Here is a 23,353-nt window from a genome sequence, read left to right as displayed (position 1 = left end):
GAATTAGAAACGAAAAAGGAGAAGTAACAACTGACACTGCAGAAATACAAAGGATTATGAGATTACTACAGCAACTATATGCCAATAAAATGGACAACCTGGAAGAAATGGACAAATTCTTAGAAAAGCGCCACCTTCCGAGACTGAACCAGGAAGAAACAGAAAATATAAACAGAGCAATCACAAGCACTGAAATTGAAACTGTGATTAAACATCTTCCAACAACAAAAGCCCAGAACCAGACGGTTTCACAGGCGAATTCTATCAAACATTTAGAGAAGAGCTAACATCTTTCTTTCTCAAACTCTTCCAAAATATAGCAGAGGGAGGAGCACTCCCAAACTCATTCTACGAGGCCACCATCACCCTGATACCAAAACCAGACAAAGATGTCACAAAATAAAGAAAACTACAGGCCAATATCACTGATGAACATAGATGCAAAAATCCTCAACAAAATACTAACAAACAGAATCCAACAGCACATTAAAAGGATCATACAACATGATCAAATGGGGTTTATCCCAGGAATGCGAGGATTCTTCAATATACGTAAATCAATCAATGTGATAAACCATATTAACAAATTGAAGGAGAAAAAACATATGATCATCTCAACAGATGCAGAAAAAGCTTTCGACAAAATTCAACACCCATTTAGGGTAAAAACTCTCCAGAAAGTAGGCATAGAGGGGACTTACCTCAACGTAATAAAGGCAATATATGACAAACCCACAACCAACATCGTTCTCAGTGGTGAAAAACTGAAACCGTTTCCCCTAAGATCAGGAACAAGACAAGGTTGCCCACTCACCACTATTATTCAATATAGTTTTGGAAGTTTTAGCCACAGCAATCAGAGAAGAAAAAGAAATAAAAGGAATCCAAATCAGAAAAGAAGTAAAACTGTCATTGCTTGCAGATGACATGATATTACACATAGAGAATCCTAAAGATGCTACCAGAAAACTACTAGAACTAATCAATGAATTTGGTAAAATAGCAGGATATGAAATTAATGCACAGAAATCTCTTGCATTCCTATACACTAATGATAAAATATCTGAAAGAGAAATTAAGGAAACACTCCCATTTACCACTGCAACAAAAAGAATAAAATACCTAGGAATAAACCTACCTAAAGAGACAAAAGACCTGTATGCAGAAAACTATAAGACACTGATGAAAGAAATTAAAGGTGATACAAACAGATGGAGAGATATACCATGTTCTTGGATTGGAAGAATCAACACTGTGAAAACGACTATACTACCCAAAGCAATCTACAGATTCAGCGCAATCCCTATCAAACTACCAATGGCATTTTTCACAGAACTAGAACAAAAAATTTCACAATTTGTATGGAAACACAAAAGACCCCGAATAGACAAAGCAATCTTGAGAAAGAAACACGGAGCTGGAGGAATCATGTTCCCAGACCTGAGACTATACTACAAAGCTACAGTAATCGAGCCAGTATGGTACTGGCACAAAAACAGAAATATAGATCAATGGAACAGGATAGAAAGCCCAGAGATAAACCCACGCAGATATGGTCACCTTATCTTTGATAAAGGAGGCAAGAATAGACAATGGAGAAAAGACAGCCTCTTCAATAAGTGGTGCTGGGAAAACTGGACAGCTACATGTAAAAGAATGAAATTAGAACACTCCCTAACACCATACACAAAAATAAACTCAAAATTATTAAAGACCTAAATGTAAGGCCAGATAATATAAAACTCTTAGAGGAAAACATCGGCAGAACACTCTATGACATAAATCACAGCAAGACCCTTTTTGACCCACCTCCTAGAGAAATGGAAATAAAAACAGAAATGAACAAATGGGACCTAATGAAACTTAAAAGCTTTTGCACAGCAAAGGAAACTATAAACAGATGAAAAGACAACCCACAGAATGGGAGAAAATATTTGCAAATGAAGCGACTGACAAAAGATTAATCTCCAAAATATACAAGCAGCTCATGCAGGTCAATATGAAAAGAACAAATAACCCAGTCCAAAAATGTGCAGAAGACCTAAATAGACATTTCTCCAAAGAAGATATACACATTGCCAACAAACGCATGAAAGGATGCTCAACATTACTAATCATTAGAGAAATGCAAATCAGAACTACAGTGAGATATCACCTCACATGGGTCAGAATGGTCATTATCAAAAAATCTACAAACAATAAATGCTGGAGAGGTGTGGAGAAAAGGGAACCCTCTTGCACTGTTGGTGGGAATGTAAATTGATACAGCCACTATGGAGAACAGTATGGAAGTTCCTTAAAAAACTAAAAATAGAACTACCATACAACCCAGCAATCCCACTACTGTGCATATACCCTGAGAAAACGATAATTCAAAAAGAGTCATGTATCACAATGTTTTTTGCAGCACTATTTACAATAGCCAGGACATGGAAGCAACCTAAGTGTGCATTGACAGATGAATGGATAAAGAAGATGTGGCACATATATACAATGGAATATTACTCAGCTATAAAAAGAAATGAAATTGAGTTATTTGTAGTGAGGTGGATGGACCAAAGTCTGTCATACAGAGTGAAGTAACTCAGAAAGAGAAAAACACATACCGTATGCTAACACATATATATGGAATCTAAAAAAAAGAAACAAAATGGTTCTGAAGAACCTAGAGGCAGGACAGGAATAGAGACGCAGATGTAGAGAATGGACTTTAGGACACAAGGAGGGGGAAGAGTAAGCTGGGATAAAGTGAGAGAGTGGCAGTGACATACATACACTACCAAATGTAAAATAGATAGCTAGTGGGAAGCAGCCACATAGCACAGGGCGATCAGTTCCATGCCTTGTGACCACCTGGAGGGGTGGGATAGGGAGGCTGGGAGGGAGACACCAGAGGGAGGGGATATGGGGATATATGCATACGTATGGCTGATTCACTTTGTTATACAGCAGGAACTAACACACCATTGTTAAGCAATTATACTCCAATAAAGGTGTTAAAAAAATACACACAATGTTGTAAATAAAAAGAACAGGTTAACATATAGTGAGTACTGGTGTGGATGGCTCTTAGATAATATGATTGGAAAGTTCCCAAAGGATATGACATTGAAGATGAGGCCTGAAAACTGAGAATGTACTAGTTCTTCAAAGAATGAAGAAGAGAGACGTGGATAATATAGCAGCCTGCAAGAGGTCCCTGAAGTGAGAAAAATATGTTGGAATGCATGAGAAATAATGTCTTAGAAAATGGTCAAGAGAGGAGGGGTAGTTGAAATGTAGCAGGAATGGTCTAACTATATCTGGAGTACAGTGCTAGGTTCTGGTTACCCCTTTTTAAGGAAGGCATTGGAAAAAAGGAGTCTGTCTATAGGAGAACAGAATAAACAGGATGAAAGAGATACAGAAATCATGCCATATGAGAAATAGAAGTAATTGCATATTAAATATCAATGAGAGATGGCCTGGGTGGCCAGGGATGGTAGTTGATACTGTCGTATTTTCTCCAAAAGGCTGACATGGTAAAGAATGATTTGATTTGTTCCAATCAATACAAGTGTCCAAGAGTAGAGAGTTAAGGGGACAGAATTTGGCTTTATAGAAAGGAGAAAGTTCTAACAATTTTTCTTGTTCAACAAAGGAATCAACTCTTTCCCCCCAAAGAATTGCAGTGGTCAAGCTGCAGCTATATAATGCCTTGCCAAGAACACTTTATTAGAGATTTCTATGTTGGCTTCTGGTGTAGATTAGATGACACCTCAAAATCATCCAATTCTTAACCGCTATAGATCTGTAATATTGTTGTATCCACAACAAATAGTTACAGTATGGCCTGATTCGCAAGAAAGACAGATGCTGAGAACTCAGCACCAAAGACAGTGCTTCAACAGGTGGGACTGACCTTGTTATCTGTAAGAAAGCATAAATGGGTTAATGGGATATTGGGTTGGCCCAAAAGCTCGTTTGGGTTTTTCCATAAGTTGCTATGGAAAAACCGGAATGAACTTTTGGGCCAACCCAATACTAATCTGATCAGAATTCCAAACGCAAGTGCCTGTGAACAACTCACACTTCATGAAAGTGCGTGCGAGGACTCTGCGGACCATGCTTCATAATGGACATCATACTCGGACTCTCCATGGTGTTTACGGGGCTGGATTAAATTACTCCACATTTACATAGTTCACTGTAGAGTTTACAAAATGCCTTTACTCCCATCCTAATAATACTCAAGATTTAATGAGTGACCTCCACATTTCTAAACCTAATGACTAATTATTTGACACATTATTTTACTTATTTATTTTTGGTCTCTCCCCCACTAGAATGTAAATGCTATGAGGGCAGGGAGTTTTTGTCTGTTTGGCTTACTGCTTTATTCCCAGCACTCAAAAAAGGTGCCTTTTTTAGGGGGTGGGGGGAACATAGAGTGTGTGCTTGTTAGATGTTTCCTTAATTAATTAATCAATCACATCTAACTCTTTTAATAGGTTACTTAAAAGTCACACAGTTACTAGGGTTTTGTGAATAGGCAGTCTGATTGTAAAGGCTGAATATTTAGCCACTCTGCTAAGCTGAAAAAACATCTTTACTATTCATAGAATAAATATATCCGAACCCTAAAATTCTCTTACCCTGTTTTGACTGAAACTTGTAGATGGGATTGGAAGCAATGAAATTGACTGATAGTAAATCATTCAACCTTGCCCACAACCATCCTGCAACAAATGGCCATTTCTGCTTTCCTTTAATTTTTTAAACGTAATATAACTTTGCCCTAACCTTTGTTTTTGATCTTCTAGTGATATAGATTTGCTGAATTCTGGTTTTTACTTGACTCAAGACATTTTACCCCTTTATGAAGGGAGTAAAGCATCACTTAAAAAAAATATAGTGCTTCTGTTTTCCGGCTTGCATTATAGTTGCTGATTTTCATGTTTACTTATAGTTTCCTTTATTTCTCCCCCTTTTCTTTGCAGATTGTTGTCTTCTGGCTTTTCTATGATAGATTGGAAGGCTGCCTTTATGTTCCAAAAAAGTATACTTAAAAAAAATCTTGGGCTTCCCTGGTGGCGCAGTGGTTAAGAATCCGCCTACCAATGCAGGGGACACGGGTTCGAGCCCTGGTCTGGGAAGATCCCACATGCCGCGGAGCAACTAGGCCCGTGAGCCACACCTACTGAGCCTGCGCATCTGGAGCCTGTGCTCCACGGCAAGAGAGGCCGTGACAGTGAGAGGCCCACGCACCGCGATGAAGAGTGGCCCCCACTTGCCACAACTGGAGAAAGCCCTCGCACAGAAACGAAGACCCAACACAGCCAAAAATAAAATTAAAAAAAAAAAAAAATCTTAGTATCAAAATGAAAATAGTCATTAGCTATTCCATCCTGTCTAAAGTGGGAAAATTAGCAGATTTTTATTTACATTCATCAATCCTCCAACTCTTCCTTAGTTTTTGTTGACATAAGAGTGAATTACAGACCCAGATCACAACTGTTAACTTTTTACATTATACATCTTTTCTTTAAGTAATTGCTTTTAATATTAACCTCTCTGTAACATGTTTAGAGCAATTATTTAGCATTAATGTGATACTTAATTAGTTTCCATGCTCACTGTGGGTCTTTTTATTTCATATTTCTCTATTCTTGATTTCTTTATTTTGATTCATTGCTTGGTCAGTTGCTCTTTGAATGATTTATTAGAAGCAGGACCTGTGGGACCCTCAGGATGGTGAGAACGTCTTTCTGATGCATTTACACAAGAACAACAACTCGGCTGATAAGAAATTTGTGGGTTATAAAATTTTCTCCTCAAAAATCCTCCAGGCTTAACTGCATTGTCTTCTGCCCTTTATGATATGGTGAAATCTGAGGGGGCCAAGCAGAGATGTGTTAGACCGAGAATGACTTTCCTGCTCCTGTGTCCCTTTCACCCAGCTCTTCTCGGTAAAACTTAATACTACACAGTAATTTGAAATGGTGTGTGGTTTTTCTCTTGCTAGAAAAATACAATACTCTGAGTGCCAGCTCCCACAGCTTTTTCCTCTCTGTTCCTGTGAGGCCGACTACACCTCAAGACACCTGGCATAAGCACCCATCCAGTTCCATCCCTGCTCGTGTTCCATTACAGCAAACCTTAGTTCCCAAATGGGTGTACACATGGGGTGGGATCAGAGGCATGAGTAACTGAATGGCTTTGTTTCTCTCGGAAGCAGTAGTAGACACTGCTTCTTAGATGAGGTAGCTTCACAGTGGGGTGACTTTTTCCCAATGGCAAAACCGCATGTCTTGAAAACGGTTTCTATTATACGAAGTCTCCTGCCTCATCTGCTGTTCTTCTAGGACCTACCATGCTCAGGTTGGGGAAATCTCTCCTGGGGTCCATTTTCCAGTTTCCTGGGTTCTACAGACTTGGTCTGTTGCTGGGTTTTCAGGAGAATCTTGGTAGGAATATGATAGCAGGTGAATTGAATGAAGCTACGACTCTGCTCCACAGCATGGAAACCCAACAGCACCACTTGATATGCTGCCAAGAGCAGGGAAGGCCATCCCTTCTCAGGGCTGTGCTGAACCAAGAAACTGGCTCATATGGGATGCAGAGAACCAAGAACAAGATGAGCTCCCAGATGCTTCTGGCCATCTTTATGTCTTCCTCCTCAATACCTCAGAGTGGTGCATGCAGAGGGAAGACCAGATGGACAGGTGGAAGGCAGTCTGGCTTCTTTTTGTAGTTTTATACTCTCTGTGAGGAATGTTGCTTGAACCAGTAATGAATGCAGAACTGAAATACCAATGTGGAATCTAAATGGGTATGTGGACATTTTAAATGTTAATTAGTTTCTCAATCCAGGTTTCTCATAAGGTAATGACTGCCACTGACAGACTAGACTACCTTGGCCACAGGCTGTTCTGTAAGAACTTCACCAAATCTTGCTTCTGTCTCAGCTTTCCCTTCTCCAGTGAGCGAAACACTGTGGAACATGGCACATAAGATTCCCTTACATTTATAGAAGCTCTTTGAGGGCACATACTACATAATCTTAATATGAACTATCGGGTCTAGCAAATGTCACTGTTCATTATCTATTTGTTGGATGAAATATGGCAACCTGAAACATGGCCACAAAAGCAGCCTAGATGGAAAATACTTGAGTATAAGAGGAACTTAAAGATAGTTAGCTTGCAGAACGTAAGACCAGATGGGTGTGTGTGTATAGAGGGGAAGTGAATGGTGGAAAAGTTCTTATGTAACTGAAAAAAAATACCACCTGAGAAGGTGATTGCACTGGTTATATTGGGACCTAAAAGTATGGATCAAGAGCAATGGGTAGAAGCTACAATAAACGATATATTTAAGTCAGTTAAAAAAAAAGCTTTCTTAGAGCCACAGCCTCCATAAAGATCAGCAAAGTTACCACATAAAGAAGTGAGTTCTCTGTCATTGGAGGTATTCAAGAATAAGCACTAACGTCGCCAAATAAATGCTGGAGAGCATGTAGAGAAAAGGGAACCCTCCTACCCTGTTTGTGGGAATGTAAATTGGTGCAGCCACTATGGAGAACAGTATGGAGGTTCCTTAAAAAACTAAAAATAGAGTTGCCATATGATCCAGCAATCCCACTCCTGGGCATATACCCTGAGAAAACCTTAATTCAGAAAGATACCTGCATCCTAATGTTGATAGCAGCACTATTTACAATAGCCAAGACATGGAAGCAACCTAAATGTTCATCATTTGAATGGATAAAGAAGATGTGGTATATATGTATATATATGTGTGTGTGTGTATATATATATATATATATATATATATATATATATATATATATATATATATACACAATGGAATACTACTCAGCCATAAAAAAGAATGAAATAATGCCATTTGCAGCAACATGGATGGACCTAGAGATTATCATACTAAGTGAAGTAAGTCAGAAAGAGAAAGACAAATATCATATGATATTACTTATATGTGGAATCTAAAAAAATGATACAAATCAACTTATTTACAAAACAGAAATAGACCCATAGACATAGAAAACAAACTTATGGTTACCAAAGAGGAAAGGGGTTGGAGGAGTTTGGGATTAACAGATACATAACTATATATAAGACAGATAAACAACAAGGTGCTACTGTATAGTGCAGGGAACTATTTACAATATCCTGTAATAAACCATAATGAAAAAGAATATGTATATACAACTGAATCACTTTGCTGTACACCAGAAAGTAACACAACATTGTAAATCAACTATACTTCAATTTAAAAAAAAGAATAATCATTAACATCAGTTAACTGTGATATTGTAATATTGACTGAAGCACTGTTTTGTATGTAGGGAGAGGGAGGGAGATATTGGATGACCTTTCAGATCCTTTACAGCCCTGTGATTTTGTAATGTTATGACTGGCACTCCTCAATAACCAAAAAAATATTTGACACAAAAAGGTTACCTTGTCTTTGGGAGAAAAATACTTTCTAATGTGACTAACGGTAATGACAAAGGGGTTAGCAGTCACTGATTAACTAAAACATGTTTAGTGCATTAATAGATATCAAATTTATAGGTATTCTTTTATAGATGAGGAAATTAAGACTCAGATCTGCATATGATTTGCCCAAGTGAAACACCTTTCTATCCTCTAATACAGGGGTCTCAGAATTTTTTTCTGTAAAGGGCCATATAGTAAATATTTTAGGCTTTATGCAGCATAGAGTCTGTCTCAACTACTCAAGTGTACTGCTGTAGCATCAAAGCAGTTACAGACCATGGAAATGAATAGGTGTCACTGTATTCAAAACAAAAAACAAAAAACCAACAACAACCTTTTACTCACAAAAAAAGGCATGGGTCAGGATGATTTGGTCCACGGGCCTTAGTTTGTCAACCTCTGCTCTAAAGCATGCTGCCTTCTCATTTAAGAATGGAAAAACAAGGCAAGAAATGGCCTCCATGTGGCCATACTTACTCCATTTGCTTTGCTGAGTGCCTGGAAGTAGATGCTGTAGCTTTTCAGAGGGGAAAGAGGTGGGTTCCAGTAGCCATTGTATGTCTTGTTGTCACCCACTGTAAATGGCTGGGTGACAGGCAGGTTGGCAGGCTTCAATTCAGCAGCAAAGTAGTGTAGAGAATCGAGGCTGGAGGCATTCCTATAGCTCACCGGCACCGAAAAGCACTCAATGATGTCAGCTGCCCTCCGTGACTTCTGAAGTCGCTCCTCCTTGACAACCAGCTGATAAACACTGGACAGGAAAGAGGAGAGGCAGATGAGCAACTGCCTGGAGGGATGAACTTTTATTTATCATCTTCACTTCTGTCTGCAACTTAAACCTCCCTCCTGAGCTTCAGACTTACAAACCCGCTGCTTTGTAGAAACAGATTTCCATTTAGATGTTCCAAAGCCAGCTCACACTGCATATGTCCAAAAATGCAACTCAGTTTCAACCCCTACGAACCTGTATGCTCCTCCTCCTACATTTCTTTCCTCAGTGAGGGTAGCATTGCTCATCAAGTGGCCAGATCTTGAATACGGGGCTCATTCTCATTTCCTGCATCCTTGGTTTGCACTCTGCTTTAATCAACAAGCTCTGCTGACTTGACATCAGCCATCTGAACCTGTCCCTCCCTTTTTTTCTCCTCCCATCAAATTGTTGAGGTTGGGCACTTCCCCACCTCTTAGCTGAACTCAGCTAGTCTCTTTGCCTCTAACTGATTGGATCAACTCACCAGTCAATCCACTGACCTTCCTAAACATAAACATTGTCCCTCTTCAAGCACTTTCACAGCTTCTCCATTATTCAAATGAGACAATCGAGACTCCTCATCCTGACCTTTAGGGCACTTTGTGTCTGGCTTCTAGTGTACCCCTCAGAGAGTCTTATGGTAAACCCCTCATTGCAGCTGCTGCAGACCCCATGCTATTGCACAAACCTCCTTTGGATCCCAGCCTATGCCATCACCAGTTCGTGTTTCCTCCATCTGCAATGCCCTCTCATTCAACTTCTGCCTGTGGAAGCCTTTCTCTAAAGGCTAAGCCTATCTTTCATCTCCTCTATGAAGCCGGTATAGATCCTCCAAATCTGAATGACTTTCCCCCTACTCGGCTCCCCCACTGCTCGTTAATGGCTATCTGCTCGGGACGGCAATAACATAAGCATGGAACTGCTGTCTCTAGGTCTAGACTGTGACCTTTTAGGCAGTGGAAGTTGTGGCTTAGTTATCTCTGTATCACTCTCCTCCATCCACATACTGCTCAGCAGGTTGCCTGACACCTATATAGTGATCAGTGAATGCTTGTTCAAAAGGACCAAATTGAACTCAAATTAAAAATAAGCATGAAACCCAACCTGACAGGATGCAGAAACCCTAATCAAGATAAACAGTGATTCTTCTGAGCTCCTGTCTAGTGATCTCACACATTCCCTTCAACTTAGAAGGACTGTAAGAAGGTGTTAATGTGTGAAGAGAGATGACCGAGCCTTTTTAAAACACCAACTCTATGCCAAATGTGTAGGCTCCTTTTATAAAAGTTATCCTAAATTTTGTGAATTCTGATAACATTTTACTATCTCTTCAAATGCCCACAGTTTGTAGTTCTCTTGAATAAATGCTTTTTTTTTTTTTTTAGAAGATCCTTATTGCACATATCTCTGGGACGCATGATTTAAGCCAATTATCCCAAGAGTACCTCCAGGAACTTTTGCAAATTAATGAAGTGACTGCAGCAGTGGCCTCAAACCAATCATTTAAAGATGGCACAGTGAACGAACACATGGTTTATAAAAATGGAACGTGGTGAGTGCTACCATTCTTCAGTCAGACTACCCATCTAAAGACACTTGGTTAAGAAGCACAACTTGGTGAAGACAGAGGTACAGGATTATTTAATTAGGGAAAAAAGGCTACAGAGGGACTGACCCAAGGAAACATGACACAATCAATAGGTCAAGTCTTCCCCTGGATCTCCTTGAGCATGGGGATGGTCAGCAATGCGGATGGGAAACAAATGGGCATGTGAGTGCTGCCCCTGGATGAGTGATACGTGAGTGGAGGTGAGCAACAGCTCAATGAGATGCCTGCTATCCGCTGTGCACATCTGAACAAGAACTCAACAGCCCAGAGTGCATGTGAGTGACATGTGAGTGAATGCGGCCAACCTCTCTGGGAGCACGAACTACATCTGAGTGTGAACGATGTCCACATGAGGATCTGTAGGACCTGGGTGTCTGAAAGCTGAGTGAACGTGTATACTCTCTGAATGAGCGGGTGTAACATCCAGACAAATGTGAACCTGAGTGTTTGGACACCTAAATAAGTGTGTATGAAATCTGAGTGAGTGTCTCCAACAGCCCAAAGTGTGTGTATGTATTTGTGTGTGTGTGTGAGACATCCGTATGTGTACATAAAACTGAAGTCAACAAATAATTAAATTAAATTACGACTTTAATATTCATCCTATCCTCAACTCTGAGGTCCTTTTCAATGGTACCATCACTATGGTTATCAGGACAGTTAAGCTCAAAACAGTCCCTGAAAAACAGCACAAAGACCCAAGTCCCAAACTGAGGTCAAGGGGTGAGAGTGGAGGAGCACCTATGCCAGTTTTCAGGACCTGTATTACTTTACATATAACAAGAATCTTGAGTAAAACTGAATCTGGCTAGTGTGCTAAGGACTACTTGCTGAGGGTCCGTTACTCATGTGACTCTAATCTATGAGGGGAAGGGCAGAAAGGAATTAAGAGAAAAGGAGCAACAGTCTCTTGGGTTCACCTATCCATGCTTGCAATAGCACCTACAATACTCTACACTGGGCTTGGGGGGCACTCAACTGATCCAGCCCTCCTGCCCTCTTGACCAGGTCAGGAGGGACCAACAGCTTCATCCCTAGAAGCAGGACGTTGAAAAGAGCTGTGGGTCCCTGCTTTCCCCTGAGGCCCAGCCTATCCCTAATCACCACTTGGGTTAATCCCACCCACACGAGAAGACCTCTGTCTCTGTTTCTCAGCCCAGAACTCTCATGCCACCCTTGAATCCTTCTGTCATCCTTACCCCAAAACCTTGGGAGCTTCACTGGGGCTGGATTCCACTCCCTAGAATCATGCTGTTGTCCCTGTCCCTCCGATAATGGGATGGATCAAGAAGAGTCACAAAGGGGCTTCCCTGGTGGCTCAGCTGTTCAGAGTCCGCCTGCCAGTGCAGGGGACACAGGTTCGAGCCCTGGTCCCGGAAGATCCCACATGCCGTGGAGCAACTAAGCCCACGCGCCACAACTACTGAGCCTGCGCTCTAGAGCCCATGAGCCTAGAGCCCGTGCTCCGCAACGGGAGAGACCACCGCAGTGAGAGGCCCGTGCACTGCAACGAAGAGTAGCCCCCGCTCGCTGCAACTAGAGAGAGAAAGCCCGCGCAGCAACGAAGACCCAACGCAGCCAAACAATAACAACAACAACAACAAAAAAATAGAAGAGTCACAAGGCTGGCCCGAGGGCTGCCCATGAGTGGCATGAGATTCTGCAGTCATGGACAGCCAAGCAGTGGGGTCTTCACTGAGCTCTGACACGTGAATGTTGCCAAGGGCTACAGAGAGAGGTAAGTCATCTCTCCAGGGGTCAGCCTGCGACCCCACTGCCCCCTCCTCCCCACCAATCTGATTACTGAGGACTCACTTGTCAATTCAACCAAACTCAGCAGCCAGATTACAGATGAGGCAGCTGAGGCTGAGAGGCTGAGTGCCGCACGGGTGTCAAACTGCAGCAAAAGTAGAAATCCAGACTCACAGTCAGTTCAGTATCCTTTCTTTTTCTCTACCTTCCTTCTTCTTCCATAAGCCAACAAAATGTGCAGAGGGCCTTCCAAGCATTTTTTGGTTTTGTTTTGCTTGGCAGCTGAAATTGCATAGCTCTATTCCACCCAGCCTCGTCTGAAATCACAAAGACTAGCAAAGGATATTTTTTGCGTTAAACTGTGTTGTCAACATATGGTTCACATACAATTGGGATCAGTGCGCCAGAGCACACCCAGCAGCTTCCTGAGGCCCACTGTGTCTGCAGTCTGTCCATTCAGAGGCAGATCTACATTGCAGCCAGAAAGCTGTAAACCGTTTCGTCACGTAAATCTTTTTTTGCCAGGGAATGCAGCCTTTCTCAAAGAGCTGGGAGCTCTGACTAAGGGGAAGGAGGTAAGAAATGGCCGAGCAAGTTATGCGACTTTCCTGTCCCTGAGATACATACTGTAGGAAGCGGTGGGAGGAAAACGAGAGAGGGGGCATTATTTTTGTTTCTGAGGTAACTTCATTCTCATCATCATTCTCTTGAAAATACATTTATCGAAGCTCTTTTCAGCTCTCTGGTGATGATTAAATCATACCTAAATGAGACTACCCACTCCCCCCCCCCCCCAAGTCACTATCTCTAGTGCAAAATAAGTGCTTAGAATAAACTATTCAGGATCATTTGTAAAGAGACAGGATTTTTTTAAGTAGAAAATTCCTGATAGTACGAGAATAACTTATTCTTTTCTACGCTTACCTCACAACATAAAACATTTACTCATACATCTCCCCCTCCTGTGATACCTTCTCTATTTCTCCCAATGAGAAGGTGGACATTTATGACCACATTTTCTGCATAATTTATTATAAGGGTCTCTTCTTTCAGGACCCTGAAAGCTAGGCTGCAACTTCACCTCAACGCATAAGGCCAAGGGGCACTTGTACCTCTTTCACCTCCTTAGCTTTGGCTCCCTCACCGTCAATGTCCATTGTTCATCCTCTTTCTACAGTGACTGATACCCCCCTACCCTCTCCTCCCTGACTTTTCAGACCCAGGCTTGCCAGCAACTTCTATATTTTAGTTTCAGTGTCTCCTGAGACAAGAATACTCTACTCTGGTCCCAAGTCCAAGACCCCAGCTCGTAGAGGTCAATAGCCTTAGATGCCTTTAAGAGCAAAACCTGCAGGAACCTCTGCAGGCTTTGGAAGAACCCTGCCACTGGACCCTCATGCCTCCTCTGCTTTCCGAATTAATGGTTTAGATGATGACTCATGCTTCTCTGACCAGGTACCACTGAGGGGCACCAGGGACCTATCAGACCCATGCCTCCATCATAGACACATCCTGTGGCACCCTTTCTATATCCAGGGAAGATGTTTCCAGCCAGAGGCTATATCCATTCAGAATGTTGAAGTCAGCAGACAGACGGAGGGTATGCTGCCCAACTTCAGAAAGTGGCATATTTGAGCCAATGTTCTCCCAGAAATAGGTTTGTCTGAGTTCAAGTTCTTCTAGAAACAGACCCTCAGCCAAAGTTTCAATGCAAATAATCTGTTAAAGAAGTGGTCCCAGGAGAAACCAGTAAGGGAGTGAGGGAAGAGGAGAGAAGAGGGCAGAAGCTAAGTAAGAATATGATTTCAAGGCAAGGTCCCAGACTCAATCTGATCCCATAGGGAGCTCTGGAGCATAAATTGTACCCCACAGTTTGTCTTATCTCAAGCCAAGGGTGTTTGAGCCTCTGATACCAATCAGTTATTGGTTATGGACCCTCCTGCAGAGACAAACTCCCAGGCACTCCCAACTCTGTGGGTCAAACAAGGTGGCTCTGGTAGCCTAACGGCAACCCTTCAAAGATGGTCACGGTCAAGGGCCATTTGCATCAAAGCAGATAGAATCTGGAGGATGGGCACATTGCAGGAAAGGGGAGATGAGGGCATCTGTATGGGCACCAACAGTTCCCCTACAGGGCACCTATGACCAGTGACCACATGGGACTTGCATAAGAGCAGAGATCCAGTTAAGCAAAGTATTTTTCAACCTTTGTTTTCAGCCCAACTCTGCTGAGGCATATGGCAACATTCCATCAATCACAGTGACTTCTCCTATAAAATATCTAAGTAAGGGTAAAATAAAAATAGTTTTAAGTCCAGTGGAAGCCCCTTCAGGCAGCTCGCACATCCTTTGGTGGTCCCATTGATCACTGAGCACACCCTTGCTTGCAGGCACCACAAGATGTTCGAGGTTCACCTGTGCCCTCCTTCCCTGGAACCATAATCAGGCACTTCTGGGCACCAAGTAAGCTCACTGTACTGTTAAACAATTGCTTCTATGCCCGTTAACTGGACAGAATTAAGGAATACAGTTTTTAATTGAAGTATAGTTGATTTACAATTTTGTGTTACTTTCAGGTGTGCAGCAAAGTGATTCACTCATACATATGTGTGTGTGAATTCTTTTTCAGATTCTTTCCCATTATAGGTTATTACAAGATACTGAATATAGTTCCCTGTGCTATACAGTAGGACCTTGTTGTGAAATACCTTTTTAAACATCATAAGTTCATACTGATTAGTTCATACTGGTATTGCCAATTCAAATCCAGTAATACAAGATTCTTCTTTACCTTTCCCATATTTGTTTTTCCAAATTCCTACACCAAGAACCCTCATTTTCAATATGAATATTTTACTCATATACATTGTCACATGACACACACAAAACAGTTTCACAATTAACTCATCAACACTACAACCAACCTCAAAACTTATAAGTACAGTTCAAGATTTCTAACTGCCCTGCTCTAGTTCCCTCCCAGATGGTTCAGTCCTAAAGCCATTAGACAGGGCAGAGAAAGCAGGCGTCTGTACATAATGGGGGAAGCCATGGTGGCCCAGAGTAGGGAGTGGAAGCTCACCCAGCATCCCTGAGTCTGTTTCTGGAAGAACCCAACCTAAAATAACCTCTATATGCCTCAACTTCCTCATATTTAAAAATCAGGGTGTGGGCCTTCTTGAATGGTGGAGTGAGGAGCTCAGCACATTCTCTCTCCAAAGAGCAATGATTAAACTGAACAGTGTTGGCGACAATAACAATTTTAGTAGTGACTGGAGGAAAATTTATAGCTTTAAATAACTGTTAGAAAAGAAGAAAGATCTCAAATCATTAATCTAAGTATCTACCTTAAGACAGTAGAAAAATAAGAGCAAACTAAACTCTAAATAGGCAGAAAGGAAACAAGAATAAAAATTAGAGTGAAAATCAATGTAATAGAAGACATAAAAATAAGAGTGAAAAATCAATGAAACAAAAGTTGGTTTTTGAAAAGATCAACATAATTGGTAACTCTTTCTCTACACTGATCCAAAGACAAAGAGCTATGACATAAACTAACAAAATCAAGGATGAAAGAGGAGGCATCACTACTGAGCCTATAGAAGTTTTAAAAATTATAAGGGAATGCTATGAAAAACTTTATACCAAATAATAGACAACATAGATGAAATAGATAAATTCGTAGAAAGACAACTGGCCAAAACTGACTCATGAAAAAATAGAAAATTTCAATATACTCATAACCAGTAAAATAATTGAATTAGTAATTAAATTCTTCCCTCAAAAAGCCCCAGCCCATATGGCAAATATTAAAACAATAAATAGTTCTGATATCCAGAAAATAGGAAATTCATCCTGACTCATTCTGTGAGGCCCTGATATCAAAACCAGAGTAATACATTACAGTGAAAGTAAACTACAGCATTATCCTTCATGAACATAGATCTAAAAAATATTTAACCAAATATTAGCAAACTAAATCTAGCAACATATGAAAAAGATTGCACATCATGACTAAGTGAGATTTATTCCAGGAATGCAAGGTTGATTTAATATCCAGAATCAATTAATGCAATACACCATATTTTTCAAATAAAGGGAAGAAACATCATGATAATTTCAACAGGTTCAGAAAAAATATTTGAAAAAAATCCAAGGCATATTTATGATAAAAAGCACTAACAAACTAGGAATAGAAAAAAAAAAAAAAAACTTTCTGAATTTGGTAAGTCCATCTACAAAATACATAAAACTAACATCATACTCAAGGGTAAAAGATCGAATGCTTTCCCTTTAAAATCAGGAATAAGACAAGGACATCTGTTTAACATTGTACTAGAGAGTCAAGCCAATGAAATAAGGCATTGTACTAGAGATTCTAGCCAGTTAATTCATTAATTAAAGGTACCCAGATTTGAAAGGAAGAAGTAAAACTTTTTACTTGCAGGTGATATTATTCTGTATGTAGAAAATTCTAAAGAATATACACACACACACAACTTGAAATAAAACAATTTCAATAAGGTCACAAGATATAAGACCAATATATAAAAATGAATTATCTTTATCACTAGGAAAGGACAATCTGAAAATGAAATTAAGTAAACAATTCTATTCACAATAGTATCAAAAAGAATACCTAAAAATAAGTCTAAACAAAAGATGTGAAATACTTAGACATTGAAAAGTATAAAAAACTTCTGAAAAAAATGAAGAGACAGTCCCTGTTTATGGATTGAAATAGTCAATATTGTTAAGATGGCAATTCTCATCAAATTTATCTATAGATTTAAAGCAATCTCTATCAGAATCCCAGAACAACACTTTTCAAAAAAACAAGCATCTGATAAATTGGATGTTATCAGATTTAAAAAAAAAAATTTTGACTTCAAAAGACACTATTATACCAATAAAAAGACAAGCTACATGTTGAGAGAAAATATTTGCAACGTATGCAAGGTATGCAAGGTATGATGACATATCTAACATACACAATGACACAACACAACTCAATAATAAAAACACTAACAACCCAATTTAAAAATTGGCAAAAGATTTGACTAGACATTTCACTAACGATAAAATACAAGTGGTTTATAAACTCATGAAAAGATGGTCAACCTTAAGAGGTGTGGCCAAGATGGTGGTGTCGGAAGACCCTGAGCTCAGCTCCTCCCATGGGCACACCAAAATTACAACTATTTACAGAGTAGTTATCTATGAGAATGACCTGAAGACTAGCAGAAAAGATTTTCCACAACTAAAGATATAAAGAAGGAATCAAACATATATGTGGAATCTAAAAAATAATACAAACGAATATATATGCAAAACAGAAACAGACTCACAGATACAGAAAACAAACTAGTGGTTACCAAAGGGAAGAGGCAAGGGGGGAGGGGCAAATTAGGGGTATGGGGTTAAGACATACAAATTACTATGTATAAAATAGATAAGCAACAAGGATATATTGTACAGCACAAGAAATCACAGCCATTATCTTATAATAACTTTTAATGGAGTACAATCTGTAAAAATACTGAATCACTATGCTGTATACCTGAAACTAAAATAATATTGTAAAACAACTATACTTCAATAAAAAAAAATTTTTAAATAAAAACAAAGAAGAACAAAAGAAAATAAGACAACAACAATTAAAAAGAAACCACAGGGCTTCCCTGGTGGCGCAGTAGTTGAGAATCCGCCTGCCGATGCAGGGGACACGGGTTCGTGCCCCGGTCCGGGAAGATCCCACATGCCGCGGAGCGGCTGGGCCTGTGAGCCACAACTACTGAGCCTGCACGTCTGGAGCTTGTGCTCCGCAACAAGAGAGGCCACGATAGTGAGAGGCCCGCGTAGCGCGATGAGGAGTGGCCCCCACTCGCCGCAACTGGAGAAAGCCCTCACACAGAAACGAAGACCCAGCACAGCCAAATATAAATAAATAAATAAATTTATAAAAAAAAAAAAGAAACCACAATGAGAAACTACCCCCCTCCCCACTTAGAACAGCTATCAGTAAAAAGAGACAATTGCAAGTGTTGGCAAGGGTATTAGAAAACTGGAACTGAACTGTCATACATTGCTGTGGGAAAGTCAAATGGTGCAGTCACTTTGGAAAATAGTCTGGAAGTTCCTTAAAAAGGTAAACATAAAGCTACCATTCACCCAGCTATTCCATTCATAAATATTTATCTATGTATGTCTATATATAAACTTGTATACAAATGTTAATAACAGTATTATTCATAATAGCCAAAACACTAAAACAATCTAAATGTCTATCAAGTGGTGAACAGATGAACAATATGTGGTATATCCATATAATGAAATATTATTCAGCAATAAAAGAAACAATTTACTAATATATTCTACAGTATGGATGAGGGTCAAAATATTATGCTAAATGAAAGAAGCCAGATGAAAAACACTATATATACTGTATGACTCCATTCACATGAAATGTCAAGAAAATGCAAATTTATAGAGACATTAATCAGATTAGTGTTTGCCTGGGACTGCAGGTGTGAACAGGAATCAACTGCACTCAGGCACAGGGTATTTTATGGTGTGATGAAAATTTTCTAAAATGGGACTGTGGTGATTGATGGTTGCACAACCCTACAAATTTACTGAAAATCATTGAATTGTACACTTAAAACTGACTGAATTTTATGGTATGCAAATTATAGCTCAATAAAGCTCTTAAAGAAATGAGGGAAACGGACTGAGTAATCTTGGATGTTCTTTCTCCCTTCAAAAGAGGCTGTGCTTTAGTATTCAATGATGCACACATTTTAATACAGAAATGCTATGATAAACTTTTGGCATTATTGTACAAGATGGGCTAAGAAACAAGTGTGAGCTTTGTAATCCCCAACAGAATCTAGCTTTGCAATTACATTCCACACATTAAAGGTCACTTGAACCATGAAACTGAAATTTGCAATGATATGTCTTAGTTAGCCAACCTTTACTCCAAGGCTCTGGGAATTCCTGTTTGTTCACGATTTGCTTAGTCACAATAGCCATTAGAGGAGGCAAGGAAATGGGGAGAGGAATACATTTGCAGTTTAGCATCGGGAATATGTGCATGTGCATCTTCCCCTGGCTTCTGACTAGCTGTGTGATCTACTGCCCACTCTGTCTTTCATGTACTTATTCATTTATTCATCAGATATTTATTGTGTGACTACAGTGTACTAGGTTAAAATTTGAATGTAATATGGCCCCTGGGCACTGGGAGCTCAGAACTGAGATGGGGGAGACAGATATTAACTGTTCAGTACAATTCAATATGGGGAGGGCAGAAGGAGGAATTTGGCCAGGGAAGGATTCTGAGAAGAGGGGTGCTTATAGGATAGTGTGAGGGTTAAATGAGATAGTGTGTCTAGAACATTCTTTCTACAGAGTAAAGTGCTTTTTCTAAAAGTTGGCTGGAGCCAAAACAACTGCTGCATGCATTATTATTACAGCGTTATCAAATTAGACCACAAAGATTTGCCTTGTTTTCCATTTGGACTCTTCTCCTGTGATTGAACTGCACTTAATAAATTTAACAAAAGTGGGCTTCCCTGGTGGCGCAGTGGTTGAAAATCTGCCTGCCAATGCAGGGGACACGGGTTCGAGCCCTGGTCTGGGAAGATCCCACATGCCGCGGAGCAACTAGGCCCGTGAGCCACAATTACTGAACCTGCACGATTGGAGCCTGTGCTCCGCAACAAGAGAGGCCGCGATAATGAGAGGCCCACGCACCGCGATGAAGAGTGGCCCCCACTTGCCACAACTAGAGAAAGCCCTCGCACAGAAATGAAGATCCAACACAGCCATAAATAAATAAATAAATAAATAAAATAAACCCAAAGTTTAAAAAAAAAAAAAGTAAGCTGAAATATTAAAAAAAAAAAAGTTGTTGTTGTTAAAAAAAAAAAATTTAACAAAAGTGGATTTTGAGTAGAAATTTAAAGGAAGAAACATATGTTGTGTAAAGGGGCCATAACAATTCAACTGAAGAGTTCAAATTAAGCTTTAATTATTATCAGATAAAATCAAAAGAAACCTTAAAAGGAGAAACCAGACAACCATCTGATGATGGCTAGAGTGCCATATCTTCTTCTCAACTATTTAAAAGAAGTATAACTAGCTTTAATTGAGCATGTACTTACTGGGGTGGAGATATATTTTAAACCATAATGCAGAAGACTTAGCCCTCATGTATTTTCTCTTAATCACTGGTCCTCTCTCATTCACAATACCATACATAAGCAACTCCCGTGGTTCTAATTTCAATACATATCCAGAATCTGACCACTTCCATCACCTCCACAGCTACCACCCTACCAAACCCCCATGATCTCTTGATTGCATTATTGCCACAGCCTACCAACTGGTCTTCCTGCTTCCAATCTTGCCCCCAACAATCTCAAAACAGTGGCTGGAGTGACCCTTTAAAAACATGACTCAGGTCATGACACTCCTGTGCTCAAAGCCCCACTATGCCTCCCACCTTATGTAGAGTAGAAGGCAGCATCTTTACAGTGTCTCCAAGGCCCTCTGTTAAGAGGCCTCTTTGCTGTCCTTTGAATACCCTATAGGCATGTTCCCATCTCAAGGCCATCACATTTACTATCCTTGACGCCTGGAATGTTCTTCCCTCAGATATACATAACCCTTGGAAGGCTTGCTTCTTCACCTCTGCTGGAGAAGTCTTACATGATCACTGTATTTAAAATACCAACCTTGGGACATCCCTGGTGGTCCAGTGGGTAAGACTCCATGCTCCCAATGCAGGGGGCCCAGGTTCGATCTCAGGTCGGGGAACTAGATCCCGCATGCATACCGCGGCTAAGAGTCCACGTGCCGCAACTAAAAGATCCCACATGCTGCAACTAAAGATCCCACGTGCTGCAACAAAGATCCCGTGTGCTGCAACTAAGACCCAGTGCAGCCAAAATAAATAAATAAATATTTTAAAAATTATATATTAAAAAAATAAAATAAAACAGCAACTCCAACCACATTATACCCTGTTACACTTCACTGCTTAATTTTTCTCCATATCATTTATCATCATCATGCCCGCTCTGTGTGTGTGTGTGTGTGTGTGTGTGTGTGTGTGTGTGTGTGTATGCACCTAAGAGGTTAAGTCATTTAAAGAGAGGACTGAAAGCACTGCAAATGTCAACCTTCCTTTTAGGAAAAAGCAACTGGATAGATATGGGGCCAGTTATATTTAGATGGATGGCCTTATTTTAGTGACCTTTACTGCACCAAAAAAGCAAGGTTGAGGTTTTAGTTCTGGCTTTACCACTCACTAGCTCTGTCTGACATGCTGAGCAAGTCATTTCACCTCTAGAACTTGTATCTAAAGTGGGATAATTCTGGCCAATGCAATAAGACACAAAACAGGAGATACACATTTTAGAGAGGAAAGCAATTTATCATCATTTGTAGATAATATGACTGTGACCTAATATGTCGAAGAGAATCAGGTGAAAGACTTTTAAAATTAATAAAAGAATTCAGTAAAGTGGTTTGATAGAAGATAGAGATAAATAAACTGTACAACATGAAAAACAAGCTAGAAGAGGTAAGGGAAAAACCCTTTTAGAATAGAATCCTTTAAAAAATAGCTAAGGATAACACAAATAAGACATGTACAGGCCTGACTTGGGAAAGGAAAAGAAAAAAAACTCTACTGAGTGATATAAGAGAATATCTCCAGTCCCCAGCACAGGGCTTGGCACAGTGGGTGTTAAATAATTGTGCTGAACTAAAGATGAATAAATGGACAGAAATGCTAAAGCCCTGGATGAAAGCATCACATATTGTAAAGATGTCAATTCTTGCCAAATTGATGTGGTTTTTTTTGGGAAAAAGCAAATAGTATAAAATAGGAGGTCAGTTAGGTGACAATTTGAAGGCCCGAAGATGTAGATGACCTCAATTTTGAAATTCTAACAATGTCAACGGGATTATTTTGGTTTGTTTGTTTAAAATAGGAAATATAGTTCAGCACTTATTTTTTAAACAGAGGAATGTGAGTGAAAAACCACTACTAGATATTAGAGCATATTATGAAGTTAAAATAATTAAACCATGGGTATTGGAGTACGATTAAAAGAAAACGAAAGAGGTGTGTGTGTGTGTGCGAATTTTATATATAGAAACAGAGGCAATGCAAGGCAGTGGAAAAGAGAAAATTTTATCAATAAATAGCGTTGGGACAATTCCATGATTATGAGAAAAAAGCGCACCAAATTTAAGACTTCACCATATATGACAAACCACATTATATTCAAACGGTTCAAAATTTAATTTGTTTACTGAAAAATTTCAAGATGACTATGGCAGTCAAATGCAATGTGTGATTCTTGACTGGATACCACACTCAATTTCCTGAGCGTGATGACTGCACTGTGGATACGTAGAAGGCTGACCTTTTTCTGAGGATATACAAACTGGAGGCTTTAAAGAGTCATGATTACTACAACTAACCTAGCAAGCCTTTCAGAGATCAGGAGAAGAGACATAAAGTAAATTGACAGAATATTTACAACTGGTGAATCTGGGAGAAGGATATAGGGATGTTTATTGTGCTATTCTTGTAACAGCCTGTAGATCTGAAATTCGAAAAAAAATAATCTGGAGTGGCAAAGATCTTTTTCAGCTTAACAACAGAACAACTCACAAAAGAGAAAAGAAAAAGGCTGTGTATGTATACATTTGAAAGGTCTG

At 39.8% G+C, this 23,353-nt stretch overlaps 1 protein-coding gene across 8 annotated transcripts in view; it reads right to left on the bottom strand.

Moving 5' to 3' along the window:
* PTPRT (protein tyrosine phosphatase receptor type T) overlaps positions 1-23,353 on the bottom strand; it is a 1,095,010-nt gene that overhangs the window by 237,441 nt on the left and 834,216 nt on the right. For all 8 annotated transcript variants that reach the window (XM_059896616.1, XM_059896620.1, XM_059896617.1 and 5 more), the window contains exon 12: positions 8,979-9,252. In XM_059896616.1, coding sequence (XP_059752599.1) covers positions 8,979-9,252 — 274 coding nt within the window. The remainder of the gene's footprint in view (positions 1-8,978; positions 9,253-23,353) is intronic.

This window comes from Balaenoptera ricei, chromosome 15 (assembly GCF_028023285.1).
Source record: "Balaenoptera ricei isolate mBalRic1 chromosome 15, mBalRic1.hap2, whole genome shotgun sequence".
Taxonomy (NCBI): domain Eukaryota; kingdom Metazoa; phylum Chordata; class Mammalia; order Artiodactyla; family Balaenopteridae; genus Balaenoptera; species Balaenoptera ricei.
Note: the sequence above shows the minus strand (reverse complement) of the source record. Positions and strands in the feature narration are given on the sequence as shown.